This window comes from Pseudophryne corroboree, chromosome 10, assembly GCF_028390025.1.
Source record: "Pseudophryne corroboree isolate aPseCor3 chromosome 10, aPseCor3.hap2, whole genome shotgun sequence".
In the NCBI taxonomy this organism is placed as follows: Eukaryota; Metazoa; Chordata; class Amphibia; order Anura; family Myobatrachidae; genus Pseudophryne; species Pseudophryne corroboree.
Genome location: NC_086453.1, coordinates 319,804,571 through 319,821,730, shown reverse-complemented (window position 1 = coordinate 319,821,730; position 17,160 = coordinate 319,804,571). Strand labels below are relative to the sequence as shown.

Sequence of the window (17,160 nt, the reverse complement as noted above, 5' to 3'; positions counted from 1 at the left end):
GGGTTAGGCACTAAGGGGAGGTTTAGGGTTAGGTTGCAGGAAGGGAGGTTAGGGTTAGGGTTAGGTTGCAGGAAGGGAGGTTAGGGTTAGGCACTAAGGGGAGGTTTAGGGTTAGGTTGCAGGAAGGGAGGTTAGGGTTAGGCACTAAGGGGAGGTTTAGGGTTAGGTTGCAGGAAGGGAGGTTAGGGTTAGGCACTAAGTGGAGGGTTAGGGTTAGGTTGCAGGAAGGGAGGTTAGGGTTAGGCACTAAGGGGAGGTTTAGGGTTAGGCTGCAGGAAGGGAGGTTAGGGTTAGGCACTAAGGGGAGGTTTAGGGTTAGGTTGCAGGAAGGGAGGTTAGGGTTAGGCACTAAGGGGAGGTTTAGGGTTAGGTTGCAGGAAGGGAGGTTAGGGTTAGGCTGCAAGAAGGGGGGTTGGGTTAGACTGTGGGAAAGGAGAGTTAGGATTAGAGTTTGGAGAGGGTTAGTATACTTACCTACCAGGTGTCAGGATTATAACCATCGGAATGCCGCTGTCAGTTATGTGACCGCCGGCATTCTAAGGCGCTGATCTAGCTTTATCTCAAGGTGATACTCTTTGTAGAAATGAGTCATTTATTGCAAATATTCTTCCACCTGGCTTGTGTAATTTAGTCACGGGGTCCTGTGCTGCTCAGCCAGTAGCATTTGCACATCAATACCAGGATTTCAGAATACAGGACTGTTGTCAGTTTTAAATTGGAGATGTGCACAGATCCCTGTATTTTAGTGTTTGGTTCTAAACCATTGTCATGTTTTGGTTTTGGCAACACAACCCTCAAGTGTTTTGGTTTTGGTTTTAGATCTGGATTTCTTAAAAACTGATTGGACTTGTTTTTGTTCCTACAGTTTTATTAACATCCTTAACATTAATTTCCACTAATTTCCAGTGTGAAATTACACCTGAAATCACAAGGACAGGACCTACCCTGGGTGCACATTAGGCAATATGTTGTCCGATATGTCATTCCCATGCGGATCGGAAGGATATATCGCACACATCGCTTTGTGTGTATGGCGGATCAAAAGCTCCAATTCCCTGGGTCGTCCCATTTAGGATGATGCACACTCAATGTGAAGACCCTGGTAATGATGGCAAGCAGCTACATGTGGCGGGTAATGATACATTGCTCTGACATTGTGCAGTGTGTATGGCGGTGTGTGATGTATTGTTACACCACTTGTACCGAGGTACAAGGCCTCGTAAATGATTGCCCCTTTAAAAAAATGTCCGGACCCTATTATATACTGTGTGCCCCCTGCAGTCTGTCTCCACAGCCAGGCTCACCGCATTCCTAAATGCTCCAACCAGGCGAGTGTATACTGTTAACCTGGCACAGATAAAGTAGCCATATTCTGTTAATTATAGTCCTATTGTTGTTGGAATCGTGCAACCTTCACATGTATTAAAGTAGCTGCCATGAATAAATAACAAAAAATATGTCAAGAAAATTCATTTTAAAAAATGACCCAGAACCATCAAGTTAATTTGAACCTCATCCTACTCAGTGCGACTCACACACATTTCACTACATTCTGTTATTATTGTTTCATCTGAGAGCCCAGTGTGTGTCTAATTGACACTTTTCTAAATACCAATTAATTCTCGAAGATGACAGGAAGCAAGTTTTTCATATAACCATCTATTGTGAGCACTGGATTTTCTAATTGCTTGATTAATTAAGGGCAAATTAATCTCTGCAGAATTTAATTATTTCTGTTCATTTTGATATTCCACAGGTGGATCATGTATTATAATTATGCTGTTTGCTTCCCTACAAAGGATGCATTGATAACATGATCAAAACGCACTGCCCTTATCTTTGTTCTCTTGGTGGAAGGGGCACTACAAGATGTAAGCTCCATCAAGTTTGCTCAGTCCTCATATTTCCTGTGTGTCTTGGGGGAGATGTAAAATCTTCTAAAGATGAGAAGAGGAAACGTTGCCCATAGCAACCGATCCGATTAAAGCTACCAATTAGCTAGTACATTCTAGAAATTGATAGTTACATTCTGATTGGTAGCTATGGGCAACTTCTCCACTTCAACTTTTTAGAAAGTTTGATATATTTTCCCCGAATAGAACATACCACGATATCATCAAAATAGTTACAATTCAGTTTCATAATTAAGTTAATTTTAACAGTTGAACAAAACATTATCCAATTAAACAATTTCCAATATGCATCCCAGCATTCCAGGGTATACAGATGGAGACACGTTTATCTTGGCTTTTCTGCTGCACCTAGGTGCACCATGGTTTATTAGCATAAGCCCTTCATATATTGTTCTCAGCTGCAATACAATACAGAGAGAATGATACATCAGGGGATTAAGTCATTACAGCAGGGGATTAAGTCCGACAGCACTGGCTCAGTTAATCCTATTAAAGGCCAAGATAAAGATGGCTCCATCTGTAATTGCCCTTCAGTGGAGGTTACTTACAAAGTGCGATCAATGCGTATGGCAAAATTCCCTAGTATTGCACCAAATATCCTTAATGGTCTACCCAGTGTATTTTAAGTTGCAAATTGCCTCTCCGCTCTACGGAGACCCTCTGCAATCTAGAGGAGCGTGTGGTGGAATAATCTGTAGGGGTGCACAGTGCGGAGGTGTACACACCACATCAACATCTCACCTAACGCATTTCTGTAACTCCTAACACACTGCTTGTGCAGTAGGCTTCATTTACTAATATTAATTAGAGTGTGAGGGAGCATCAGGACTTTACTACAGGTAAGCGCATTTATATTGCTTAATTGCATTGGGAGATTTCTGCAATGTGCAAAGCTTTTTCATACATAGGAGTCCCATTAAAAACACGCTTCTTCATCTCAGGGCAACATCGAGTAGCAAAACAGCAAACTAATAACAGCTATTTTGCATAGTGGAGGGCAAGAAGGAACACCAACACAAATACATAACTTCCACCCTATATCTCATTTCAATAACCTCCCTACCCCCAAAATATTTTGTTTTAGCACTTACTGTATGGAGAAGTGAGCCAGTGGAGAAGCTGCCCATGGCAACCAATCAGCTGCTCTGTATACGTTTATAGTATGCAAATTCTAAATGTTATGTCAATGCTGATTGGTTGCCATGGGCAACTTCTCCACTGGCTCACTTCTCCACTTTTATCACTGCTTAGTACATGTTCCCCTAATTGCACTTATGCTATTCAGAATCGTATCACTCATCTCCTCCCATTAGCCTATGATACCTTCTGCTTCTCCATAAACACCACTATCTTTCACAGTAAACCCGTGTTGCAGAAATGTAGGTGCACAGCAGAGCCTCAGATAATTGTGCGCTATGCGTTTGTAGAAGACCTCCACTGTTTGTCCAGGAAAATGGCAAATCACAGAATTGATGCCACAAATAAGGAAATAATCTTTACCTGCATATAAGTATAGTATATACATACCTCTCACCATTTGCAAGGTCTGTATGTCAACATGGGGGTTTGGCTGTGGCATAATAAGGCCTTTTAAGCACAACCATCATCACTCCAGTGTATTTACGACTTGATGTGATGCTACACTTGCCCCATCTGCTCCATCCGCCCCCTGAAATACTATATTTATCTATCGATCTATCTATCTATCTGTCTATCTATCTGTCTATCTATCTGTCTATCTATCTGTCTATCTATCTGTCTATCTATCTATCTATCTATCTATCTATCTATCTATCTATCTATCTATCGATCTATCGATCTATCGAGATCTTTGTAAATTTGCTCACCAGAAATGATGATGCCAGGCACAGATGACACAGTGCAAATACTTCTACATTGCATACTTTCTCCAAATGTAAAAAGTAATATTTCTCCTAGGGATTGATATTTATGTACAGTACCTATAATGCCCCTGCGTATACCTGGTGTGTAGGCATAGGTGTGGTTATAGCTGCAATTACCTGAATATCATGAGCCGTTAGGTGGGTCTTCATCTCAGATTTTTTCTTCGGCGGGGGGGCTGGTTTGTGAGAGGGAGGAAGATCTACCCTAAGGACAGAAAACAGCGTGATAAGAATATTACATGCATACAGCATCAGATTGTTATGTGATAATATAGGAGACCACAAGCTGACTGTTTTTATATCAGTCACTGGCTCCTAGGTAGTATATCATCTACAGTATGTATTATGGAGAAACAATATCTGCATTAATAAAATAGCTTCCCACAGTCTGAGAAGATCTTCACATAGAATAAATATATATATATATATATATATATATATATTATACAGGCAGAGGGTCCACACTCACGTTTGGGTATACACAATGCTGGGGTGACATCCAATGAGGGAAAAAATCCCACTCCAATACAGTTCCAAATTAGGGGAGCACTCACCAGTCTTCAAGTAGAAACAAGTTTATTCAAGCCATCAGTAGCAAACAATTTATGTCGACGTTTCGGTCATAGTTCTGACCTTTGTCAAGATACCAGTGCAATGAACCAGTGCTACCTATAATTTGGAACTATATATATTATATATATATATATATATATATATATATATATATATATGAAACAAAAACCTCTGGCACTCCAGATGTCACATCAGGGACCGACTTGCTCAGGTGCCTTCCTCCAGGGGGTGACCCCAATGCATGAATTGGAACAAACGAGGCGGCACTCAGAGACTGTAAACTGCTAACAAACGTGTATTGGTGCTATCTACGTTTCGGGGACCACCTCCCCTTCGTCAGGATCATCCTGGGAGAGGTGGTCCCCGAAACGTAGATAGCACCAATACACGTTTGTTAGCAGTTTACAGTCTATGAGTGCCGCCTCGTTTGTTCCAATATATATATATATATATATAATTTCAGGGACATTTGAGCAGGGGCTGGCTGGTGCCTTCAGAGCTTATTTTCAGAGGCAGGTAGAGAATGTTATCCAACTGCTCTGGTTGTGAATTGCACACTATCAGAGAGCCCAGGCAGTATCCGCTCCCTGTCTTCCATCCTCCAGCCAGACAGTATCAAAAGAAAATCTAGGTGGCGCTTACAAATGCACAGGATAAAAAATACAAAAATGAATAGAAAAGCACAAATAATATAACTCCAAGGAGTGGGGCAGTAAGTGGTAAATTTCCTAAGATGGGATGTTGCTCATAGCAACCAACCAGATTCCAGGTATTATCTCCTAGAAGGTGTTCGGTAAATGAGAAGTAGGATCTGATTGGTTGCTATTTAACATTCCATCTTAAATAGAACTCCCATCTTAGTAAATGTACACCTAAATATTATAAAACAACGTGTGTCAATAGCCAAATTTAGATAAAACACTCCTAATTACATATAATTATCCTGATGATGTGCATACAGTTAATTAAACAATTGCTATTTTCTGGATAAACCTGAAGATATTGTATCAAATAAATCCACCAACATAATGTAATGGATGTGATCAATAGCAAATGCCTTTGATCATAGCAGGATGTATAATGCATGTTATACTGGCATAATTGTCACCAGCAAATCCAATGAGATGTTATAGTAGAGAAGCGTGCCCTGGGTTAGGAGAGGGCACTGGAGGGGAGATATGTGTGAGTCTGAAGGGACCACAAGATAGAAAATACAATTAAAATATCAGATATCTGACATTATATTTGCAATTGCTGTGCTCTTATGTTTAAACTAATGAAGCTAGCTATAGATTCCTAAATTTGGATTACTTAACGGAAGTCTACTCAGTGTATACAAATACCTCCACACAGCCGCCAATTACATTTATCTCACATATCTGACCATCTGAAAAACTCTTGAAAATATGTATGCCTGTAAGTGTCTGTGGTTTCTGTCAAAAAGGCAGCGTGTATTTTAGGTTTAATATCCCTTTTAGCTTTAGGGGGGAATTCAATCGTGCCTGTTAATTTTTGTGGAAAAAAATATGGGCTTTTAACGTGATTAATGCCCGGTGGTCATTATCGGGCAATTCAATTGTAGGCCATTTTTTCACATGAAAGCTGACCCATTTTCACATGGATCTAAGATAAGTTTACGGATACATGTGATTTTGAGGCTGCAATCGTGAAAATTGGTCAATTATCGAGGATCCCAGGTAGGGCCGGCTTTCAGGGCTAATTGGATAGCCCTCGGTGGGTCAATTAGCTGCGGTAATTTACTGCAGCTAATTGGATTCACTCGTTAGTGTGAATGTCCATTTATGTTTTTGTTTTTTTATATTAATTGCTGCAGTTTTCTATATGCAGTGTTGGACTGGGGCCATGAAGGTCCCACAGGGAGAATGCAGTGGTAGGGGTCCGTGCTTAAGGGTGTCTAGCCACCACAGAGGTTTGGCTAACTATTAGACAGTGCGTGGTCTGGGACTCTTGATAAATATATATAGTATATACTGCTGGGCCATGTATGATAATGTAGTAATGTATCAGATTAATAACAGCAATGCACTGTAAAAAATAAACCATAATCGCGCAGTATAGCCTAATGGGGCCTACACACTGGTCGATACCAGTGAAAGATATGAACGATCTCGTTCATTAATGAACGAGATACCATTCATATCTTTCAGTGTGTAGGCACCAGCGATGAACGATGTGCGGCCCCGCGCTCGTTCATCGCTGGTGCCGGCTCGTTTAAACATGCAGGCCAATATGGACAATCTCGTCCATATTAGCATGCAGTGCTATGGAGCCGGGTGATGGGGGGATTGAAGAAACTTCACCCTCCCCGTCACCTTCCCCCCACCGCCGGCTGTATCTGCCGTCGGGCAGCTTGGCGGCGGATCGACAAGTGTGCAGGGCCCATAACATTATGTATAATGTATAATTCAAGTGCACAGTCATGAACCTTATCCCTAGAGCAGAAGGAGGGGCCTCAGGCAGAGGCGCCAACTGGGTGTTTCCCCTGTAACCCTGTGGGCCGGTCCAACCCTGTCTATATGGTTGTGTTTCATTTTAAGCTCATTTTATTCATGATGCATATCTGGTTTGTAAGCATGTTTTTATTTATTTGGATATACTGTATATACTTTATTGAACTGAATATATCATACACAAATATTAACTTATAATTCCACACAGTAAAGAACATTTGTGAAATCATGCAGTGGTCTTCTTTTGGTGCAGGTTCCCTGTTTATCTGCCTAGGAATCATACACCCACATCCATAGTTTGATAACTGGCCCTAGAGAAGTCACTTTGGGGGAGATGTTTCAAGCCTTTGGTAGAGATAGAGGGAAACAGTTGCACAAAGCAACTAAACAGCTTCTGTCATTTCGAACACTGTGCTGTTTAAATGACAGGAACTGCTTTGGCAATTACTACACTTTATCTCTCTCCAAGGCTTGATATATCTCCCCATAAAAAAGGGATGTTGGTTATACTGGTGTATAAACACATTATTTTGTAAATGCATTTTGTATTCAATAAGGGTGTTTTGTAATCGTCTGCTATTTGGTGTTGACTGCAAATTGTTTCACATGCAGATTACTTTTAGAAGGACATTTCAAAGTACATTGTTAATCCAATGAGTTTTATCCGGAATCTGTTTTCTAATATATTGCTACATTCAGTGGTTAGGCCTCATTTATGGGATCCGGTCTGAAGATCGACAGTGTCTAGGTCGACAATGTTTAGGTCGACCACTATAGGTCGACAGTCACTAGGTCGACATGGATGGAAGGTCGACTGGGTTTCTAGGTCGACATGTGCTAGGTCGACAGGTCTAAAGGTCGACATGAGTTTTTCACTTTTTTTTTGGTATTTTTTCATACTTAACGATCCACGTGGACTACGATTGGAACGGTAAAGTGTGCCGAGCGAAGCAGTAGCGGAGCGAAGGCACCATGCCCGAAGCATGGCGAGCGAAGCGAGCCATGCGAGGGGACGCGGTGCACTAATTTGGGATCCCGGTCACTCTACGAAGAAAACGACACCAAATTTTTCTTTTTACCTCATGTCGACCTTTAGACCTGTCGACCTAGCACATGTCGACCTAGAAACCCTGTCGACCTTCCATCCATGTCGACCTAGTGACTGTCGACCTATAGTGGTCGACCTAAACATTGTCGACCTAGATACTGTCGATAAAACGAACCACACCCCTCATTTATAGTTGGTGCAGCTTGGTTGTGACGTACGTGACACAAAGTTGTGGTTATTTTTAGTTGCACATCTGTTAAGAAATGTAAGATATGTGCAACTCTTAATAGTGTGTTATACTATAACATTAACTGATACCTCCCCAGGACTGCCCCAATATAATGATCTTGTGGAAACATACAGCATGAAAGCACATCAAAGGTATCTAAGCCATTTGTTTTACAAAGTTTCCAACACAGTGCACAAAGTGTATATTCACACGCTAGGAGGGCCACATACAGTATAATCACTGATATATTGGTTTGTCCAGTCGTACACTCACATATCGCTGTCTGTTTCTGATCGCTGCTTCTGCTTTTTCCTCCGCACCAGAAATACGCTGACTGCCGCTGTGATTATGAGAAGCGCTGCCACCACGCCACCGAGGATGCCCAACATGCTCCCGGATAGTCCCTGGGGTAGGGGCTTATCTGAAACAGGTAGCATTGAATAACAGTGTAACATACTGTAGCCAGGCTTCCAACATCGTATTGCTGCAGAGCTGATAATCACAGTTATAATTCACAAGTCATTTCATAGTTTATACTTACTGCATCTCAAGCATCACTCAGACTGTACCATTAAGACATCTATTTATTGAATAAAATCTCTATTTATTGAATAAAGGTGGTCATTCCGAATTGTTCGCTCGCTAGCAGATTTTAGCAGCCATGCAAACGCTATGCCGCCTCCCACTGGGAGTGTATTATAGCTTAGTAGAAGTGCGAATGAAAGGATTGCAGAGCGGTGGCAAAGTTTTTTTGTGCAGTTTTAGAGTAGCTCAAAACCTACTCAGCGCTTGCGATCACTTCATACTGTTCAGTTCCTGTTTTGACGTCACAAACATGCCCAGCGTTCGTCCATCCACGCCTGCGTTTTTCCTGGCACGCCTGCGTTTTTTCGAATACTCCCTGAAAACGGTCAGTTCACTCCCAGTAACGCCCACTTCATGCCAATCACTCTGCGGCCAGCAGTGCGACTGAAAAGCTTCGCTAGACCTTGTGTGAAAATACATCGTTCGTTGTAATAGTACGACGCGTGTGCGCATTGCGCCGCATACGCATGCGCAGAAGTGCCATTTTTTTGCCTCATCGCTGCACAGTGAACGAATGCAGCTAGCGATCAACTCGGAATGACCACCAAAATCACTACATTTTGGGGAAGGTTCAAATAGCAGTGAGATTTGCTCTGTGACCTAATGCATTGATAATTAGCAGACATTGCATGGTATTTTAGCAAATTAAATTAGTACAACATGGGCAATTCAATTCAAAATTTCACATTGTGGCAATCCCATGGGTATCAGGCTTTAATTCTGCAATAAGTGAACTAAGTGATGCACTAGGAAGAGCGTGAAACCATCCTGAAACCTAACACAGTGTTAAATAATACAGAAAGTGATCATAAGAACGGGATGTGGTTACTTTACCAGCGCCCGGAATCCTGGCGGTCAGCATACCGATGCCGGGATCCCGAACACTCGCAATGCCGCCAGCCAGAATCCCGGCTAACAGGGGCTATTCACACTTGCGGGTGTCCACGACACCCATAGAGTGGGAATAGATCCTGTGGCGAGCCCACAGCGTGGCGAGTACAGCAAGCCCGCAAGGGGCTTCGTTGCGCTCGTCCCCCTGCCGGTATTCAAGCGAACGGTATCCCAGCCTCAGTATACTGACTGCAGGAATCCTGGCCGCCAGCAAAGGATACCCAACGCATAAGAACAGTGTCGAGGCTAACTATAGGAACAGTATAAGGAACTTTTATTAATAAATGCTAAATGATCTGCAAATGAAATTGTTTAGAGGTTTTTGGGGTTCATTTAAATGTAACTTTGCTTTTAAAAGCGAAGTAAACCAAGTACAGATGTGTCCTTATACATAAAGCCTCAATACGTCACACAGTGGGAGATGCCAGGAGCAAGTGAGCTGACAGGTCCCGTTCAATTCTAACAGCACTGCCTGACTTTTTTATGCAAGATGACTGTTATACCAAACTGGCTCTATCTTTTCCAGACTCTCACCATTGTTGTCCCTGCTCTCTTCCTCCAAAGTATTCAATAAGGTCTAGTCCACTTTATTTTGGAATATGGATCGCATTTAGAACCCTGAGAAGGTCCTGAGAACCCTTTAGAACCCTGGAGGTGGTAGAGGTCTCCTTGACATCAAACGCTACTACTTGGCCTCCCATTTTTCTCGCATTATTGCTTCCTATTCTTCTTCAGGCACTATTCATTGGCTTGACATTGAATTGGCCTATGTTAGTCTCCCAGACCTGACCCCCCTATGGAGTCTATCTTCTGTACATTGACCCCCTGCGTCTACACTACCTACTATCACATTTAATATTAAACTCTGGGACTTGAATCTTACCACTCCTACTTCTCCCCTGACCCCTATTTGGCACAATCCCCTTTTCCCTCCTGGAACGTCTCCTTCCAGATTCCGTAATTGGATGCGTGTGAGGTTTAAGGTCCTTGCTGATTTCTCCGATCAGGGTCAGTGGTTATCCCTATCTGAATTACAGCAGAAATGAGAGTCGGTGTAAGCATCATCACTTATCTAAGGGCTTGATTTCCCAACTTTATCGTATTCACACTCCCCTCTTTGAGGCTCCATGAATTTGCTTTGGAGCGGGACCTTGAACCTCCTCCAGGTGATGAGGCCTGGGACGACATGAGACTGGGGATAGCAAAAAGCTCTATCGTAACCAAAATAAAAGAAACTGCTTATAAAATTTATTATCAATGATATTATACCCCTTTGAGACTTAATAAAATGTTCCCATCCTCCTCACCTGACTGATGGTGGGACTGTAGCTGCAGAGGCACCATGGTTCACATATGGTGGACCTGTCCACTTATTGTTCTCTTCTGGGACATTTTCCTTGACCTCCTGAATCCCCTCCTAGAGGCCCCTATATCAACAGATCCCTGGAAATTTCTGTTGTGCTGCCCCCTTCTGGAACTTGACAAATTTCCCAGGAAATTGGCTGCACATGTTTTGGCAGCTGCAAATTCCCAAATTGTCCTATATTGGAAACAGACCTCTCCCCCATCTTTCTCTACACTCAACGCCCAGATTTGGTATGTTGCAGCCATGGAAGAAATACCTTCTTATCTTCATGACCGGGGACATGTCTTTACCCAAGGTTGGGCTCCTTGGTCGTTTGAAAAACGTAGACCCACACCCCCTTCCTTTTTACCTCTCCTCTCATTCGTGGACCCATGCACGTTTCTATTTCCATCATTGCTGGGTGTTCCTTATTTGTGGATGCTCATTGTTTACTCTTTCTTATGATATTGTTTCGTTGTCTCCTTCTCCTTCTCCCTCTTATGACCCTACCCCCTATACTCCCTCCTCTCTTGCATTAATTATCTGATGTTTAATTTTCATTTACTTGTTACTGTATTGAAACACAAAATTTGCTCTTTATTGGACCTATGTAAACCCCTTTTCTCTGTATTTTTTTTTTTTGTATTTTGGTGACCTCTAAAATAAAGAATTATAAAAAAAAAAAAAAACATTTTGCTCAATTATTACTTCATTTTACTACTACCCTGAGATGACAATAGTGAAAGGAGAATTGCAACATTAAATATAACACATCAATTTTTGTTAAATAGGTACTTTTTCTGGAGATATACCCAGCAAATCACTACTGATAGCATGAAGGTAGCCATAAATAGACAGCGAGAAGCTTTAACTTTATTAACAGCATCAATTTTCAATGGAGATAGGGTTTTCACCACATAATAAATATGGCCTGATTCTAAGTGGCACGCAATGTTGATGTTGGACGCAGTCAAGTTATTATTTTAAAAATAAAAATAGAATGTGACGGCAGATAAGAACCACTTGGCCCATCTAGTCTGCTCCTTTTTTTTTTTTTTTTACATTTAGGTGACCTCAACCCTATTTGATCCTTAGTTCTTTGTAAGGATATCCATATGTCTATCCCAAGCATGTTTAAATTGCTCTACTGCATAATCCTCTACCACCTCTGCTTGTCCACTAACATTGGGTAGGAAATGCCGGCGGAGAGGATGCCAGCGGCTCGTAGCTTACCTGCCTGGCAGCCAATTCAAGGCTCATTCAGATCCCACTGATCGAGATCCCGGCGCTGGGATTGTGATCCTTGTCGGGATACCAGCAACGGCATTCTGATCAGTGTCGGGATTCCGATGTTGGTATTTCAAGTGCCGGGAACCCGACCGTCGGGATCCTGACCAGATCCTGTCTACTACCCCTTCTGTGAAGTATTTTTCCTTAAATGTCCCCTGACCCTATCTTCCTCCAGTTTCATTTTCTATGGTGCACGCGTCTAAGTCGCACTGTGCATGCACCCAGAGTCCATGAGCACAGAGTCACAGCTGCATTTGAGACACACGGTCTCAGAAATGTCTTGAAAATGCATTGGATATCCTTGAAGGTGACATTCGGGTGGCTATGGGCAGTGGCGTAACTAGACATTTTAGCACTGCGTGCAAGAAACAGCATCGGCGCCCCCCATATTAAAACTCGAAAATAAATAATAGGGACGTAGCTTCACGAGAAAGGGGCGTGGTCACAAAATAATACCAACAATTCATATTACGCTGTACAGTAGTCTCCATTATTCAAATTACACCGCACAGTAGCGCCACTTACACACATTACACCAGGTAGAGCCCCTTTTACACAGTACGCCAGGTAGAGCCCCTGTCACCCATTACGCCAGGTAGACCACTGTCACACATTACACCAGGTAGAGCCCCCTTCTACACATTACGCCAGGTAGAGCCCCTGTCACATATTACTCCAGGTAGAGCCCCTGTCACCCATTACGCCAGGTAGACCACTGTCACACATTACACCAGGTAGAGCCCCCTTCTACACATTACGCCAGGTAGAGCCCCTGTCACATATTACTCCAGGTAGAGCCACTGTCACACATTACGCCAGGTAGAGCCCCTGTCACACATTACGCCAGGTAGAGCCACTGTCACACATTACACCAGGTAGAGCTCCCTTTTACACATTATGGCAACCTGTCCCCTACACACACACACACACACACACACACACACACACACACACACACACACACACACACACACACACACAGCTTGAACCCTGCACACACACACACACACACACACACACACATACACACACAGACTGTACCCTACACACACACACACACACACACACACAGCCTGTCCCCTACACACACAGTTTGTTCCCCCAATGCACACACACACACACACACACACACAGCCTTTCCCCTACACGCACACACACACACACACACACACACACAGCCTGTCCCTTACACGCACAGTCTGTTTCACACACACAAACTCACTCTCCCCACCATCCCCTGTTCCCACTGTGTTACCTCCAGAAGAGCCAAGGGACGCAGACTCTACAGGCCACAGGCAAAGTCGGGGGCATGGCCTAATCACGGACCCATGGCCACGCTTCCTTTGAGGAAAAAAATTATACAGCAATCACCGATAGGTGGCCTGGCAGAGGAGGCAAAGGACCGGAAAAACTGCAAACTCACCCAGCGTTCCGATCCACAGCTGACGGGCGCTGCAGTTACTGAAACTTCCGCGGACACACTGAGCATGAGCAGTGCAGACCTGCAGGTGTTGCTGGCGGTCCTGCGCCCTCAGTGCACATGTGCTGTGTGCCAGGCACCACCAGCACACACCTAGTTACGGCCCTAGCTATGGGGATGCATGGACATGGTCTGTCTTATGGGTACGTTATGATACTGTCACAGGTGTGTCACTGAAGTGGCTGCGATCATATTTTTGAGTCTGGTGCAAGTTTCAATAGTGCAACTGATAGTTGTGTCTAAAGACCCCCAAGTGATAATTAAGTTTCTAAACACACTCAAAGTGGGCGTATCAGTCCTTGCACATGCAGATGCATGGCTGTACAGCAGGGAAGAGCTTGAAGGAGCATTTGCTTGTAGTCACAGAGGTAATATCATCAGATACCGACTCAGAATCAGCCTCATAGTGCCTTATATCTACTGCCAGATTTGCAGAGGTTATCTTAGTTCCACATAGCCTTATCTAAACACCAGTCTAGCAGAACATTACTCACTAATACCTGACAGACATTGGCCCAGATTTAACAAGCCTTGCAGAGTGACAAACTGCACAGTGATAAAGTACCAACCAATCAGCGCCTAACTGTCATTTTTCAAACACAGGGCCTAATTCAGAGCCTATCGCTGCAACGGCAGCGAACGCACCCTGAATCCCTATGTGGTGTGCGCACACGCAGCGGCTGCACTGCACGTATGCACACAGTGTGCACACAAAAGCATCTCAGTGGTGCGACCGCCTCTGCCTGATTGACAGGCAGAGGCGGTTGCGGAGCGGGATGGGGCGTGTCAACGCCGTTAGGGTGACATGGTCCGGACAATGCAAGCGTGTCCGGACCATTGCTGGGGTGGCCCGCGGCGGCTGTGTGAAGTCACCCTCAGCAGCTGCGACCCAAAACATGGCGGGTAGCTGCGGGGGCAGGAAACTACTTGCCGTCATGCGATGCTTTCGTACCTATGATGGGGGGGGGGGGGGGGGGAGGTGTAGGGCTGCCTCTGATTCTGATCGTAGATGTGCTCTGAATCGGGCCCTTGGCCTATAACATGACATTTAGAAGCAGGTTTATTGGTACTTTATCACCGTACACCATTATCTTTTATCCTACTGTAGCTCCCTCATTTCTGTGAAAGAAACATTTATGTGACTGGCTGGCGTTACATATCAGATGCTGTATTGCACAATTATTTGTTACAGTGTTTACAGAGTCACAGTGAGAGCCGTTATGCTGCCGCTAAAACACAAACCTTTTAGCAACTTCTGTAATGTCTGTTTAATTGGCTCTATATCTCTATAATAATCACTCATCCAGCCATCCAGGACGCGCACTTGAACTGTAAGATGTTTTTTAACCCAATGAAAATGGCACACATACACATTTACTTTCATCTGGCTGTGCCGCTTAGTCTTTATATGCCTTACGGAGAAACATAAGACATAGTTTGTGCCAGTGACCTAACGATAACTTAACCTCCCTTCGGCAAATAAGGCTGAACCGTTTTAAGTACTTGTAGCTAAAGAAGAATAGGTGAGGATTCTAAAAGAGCCGGTTTGGAGCTTGCCTGATGAATGACCAATTACACACATGAGAAGATTTTACAGGTATAATAGAGTTGAATGATACCCTGTAAGGCAGAGGTATTTATCAGGCTTTGATATATTTTACCTCAGTTACCAGATCGGCTATGGAAATTTACAACCTGGAAACCTGTAAAATCTTTCAGTCCTACTCTGAGTCTTGCGGGTTCACACTTAAATAGGCAGAGGTGGTAAGGGTGGCCAGAGTGGATGCTGACGGAGCTGCCATGGAAAGAACGGTGGTTGGGTAAGTCTGACGAGAACTGCATATACACTGAACAATTGGGGTGAGAACCCTGGGCCATGGGAAAGCCAACACTGCGGCATGACATTGGAATGAACCGTTCATAAACCCTCATAGAAGTACAGTAAACTGTTCCACATGCAATTGTAAAATATATTACAGTCTCCTATATCTTCACACAGTATACCAGAGTTTCCCAGGACACCCTAGCAGTCTACGTTTTAAGGATATCCATGCTTGTCTACAGATGGTGTAATCAAACAGATTGAGGTACTAATTAAGTCACCTCTGCTTAAGCATGGATACCCTTAAAACTTGGACTGTGACGGTGACTTGAGAGTTTGGGACCCGCTGCAGTACAATATGGGAGCCTGTGGTTTACACGATGGCATGTGCGGCTTTATGGTGGCATGTGAGGCTGTATAGCTAAATATCAGCTAAACCAGTGTTTCCCATCCTCGATCCCCAAGGCATACTAACAGTGCAGGTTTTAGGGATATCCATTTTTGAGCCCAGATAAATCAAAATAACAGAGTAACTAATTAAGTCACCTGTGGTCAAGTATGGTTATCCTTAAAAACATGGACTGTTATACCCCTTTCTCTGACGTCCTAGTGGATGCTGGGAACTCCGTAAGGACCATGGGGAATAGCGGCTCCGCAGGAGACTGGGCACAAAAGTAAAGCTTTAGGACTACCTGGTGTGCACTGGCTCCTCCCCCTATGACCCTCCTCCAAGCCTCAGTTAGATTTTTGTGCCCGGCCGAGAAGGGTGCATTCTAGGAGGCTCTCCTGAGTTTCTTAGAAAAAGTTTAGTTTTAGGTTTTTTATTTTCAGTGAGACCTGCTGGCAACAGGCTCACTGCATCGAGGGACTAAGGGGAGAAGAAGCGAACCTGCCTGCTTGCAGCCAGCTTGGGCTTCTTAGGCTACTGGACACCATTAGCTCCAGAGGGACCGAACACAGGCCCAGCCTCGGAGTCCGGTCCCAGAGCCGCGCCTCCGCCCCCCTTACAGAGCCAGAAGCAAGAAGAGGTCCGGAAAAATCGGCGGCAGAAGACATCAGTCTTCAACAAGGTAGCGCACAGCACTGCAGCTGTGCGCCATTGCTCCTCAGGCACACTTCACACTCCGGTCACTGAGGGTGCAGGGCGCTAGGGGGGGGCGCCCTGAGCAGCAATATAAACACCTTGGCTGGCGAAAATACACCACATATAACCCCCAGGGCTATATGGATGTATTTTAACCCCTGCCAGAATTCACCAAAAAGCGGGAGAAAAGGCCGCCGAGAAGGGGGCGGAGCCTATCTCCTCAGCACACGGGCGCCATTTTCCATCACAGCTCCGCTGGAAGGACGTCTCCCTGACTCTCCCCTGCAGTCCTGCACTACAGAAAAGGGTAAAAAAGAGAGGGGGGGCACTAATTTGGCGCAGTTTTGATAATAACAGCAGCTATAAAGGGAAAAGCACGTTATATAGTGTTATTCCTGTCTATATATAGCGCTCTGGTGTGTGCTGGCATACTCTCCCTCTGTCTCCCCAAAGGGCTAGTGGGGTCCTGTCCTCTATCAGAGCATTCCCTGTGTGTGTGCTGTGTGTCGGTACGTTTGTGTCGAC

General features: G+C 44.1%; 1 protein-coding gene and 1 long non-coding RNA gene across 7 annotated transcripts in view; one reads left to right on the top strand and one right to left on the bottom strand.

Moving 5' to 3' along the window:
- NECTIN1 (nectin cell adhesion molecule 1) overlaps window positions 1-17,160 on the bottom strand; it is a 383,707-nt gene that overhangs the window by 84,650 nt on the left and 281,897 nt on the right. For all 4 annotated transcript variants that reach the window (XM_063943510.1, XM_063943512.1, XM_063943513.1 and 1 more), the window contains exons 6-7: window positions 8,412-8,559; window positions 3,935-4,022 (exon numbers count right to left, since the gene is read on the bottom strand). In XM_063943510.1, the coding sequence (XP_063799580.1) occupies window positions 3,935-4,022; window positions 8,412-8,559 (236 nt within the window). The remainder of the gene's footprint in view (window positions 1-3,934; window positions 4,023-8,411; window positions 8,560-17,160) is intronic.
- The window catches only part of LOC134966624 (uncharacterized), a 355,275-nt gene that overhangs the window by 240,502 nt on the left and 97,613 nt on the right, over window positions 1-17,160 (top strand). For all 3 annotated transcript variants that reach the window (XR_010188679.1, XR_010188680.1, XR_010188678.1), the window contains one exon: window positions 8,462-8,568. This is a non-coding gene — a long non-coding RNA (uncharacterized LOC134966624). The remainder of the gene's footprint in view (window positions 1-8,461; window positions 8,569-17,160) is intronic.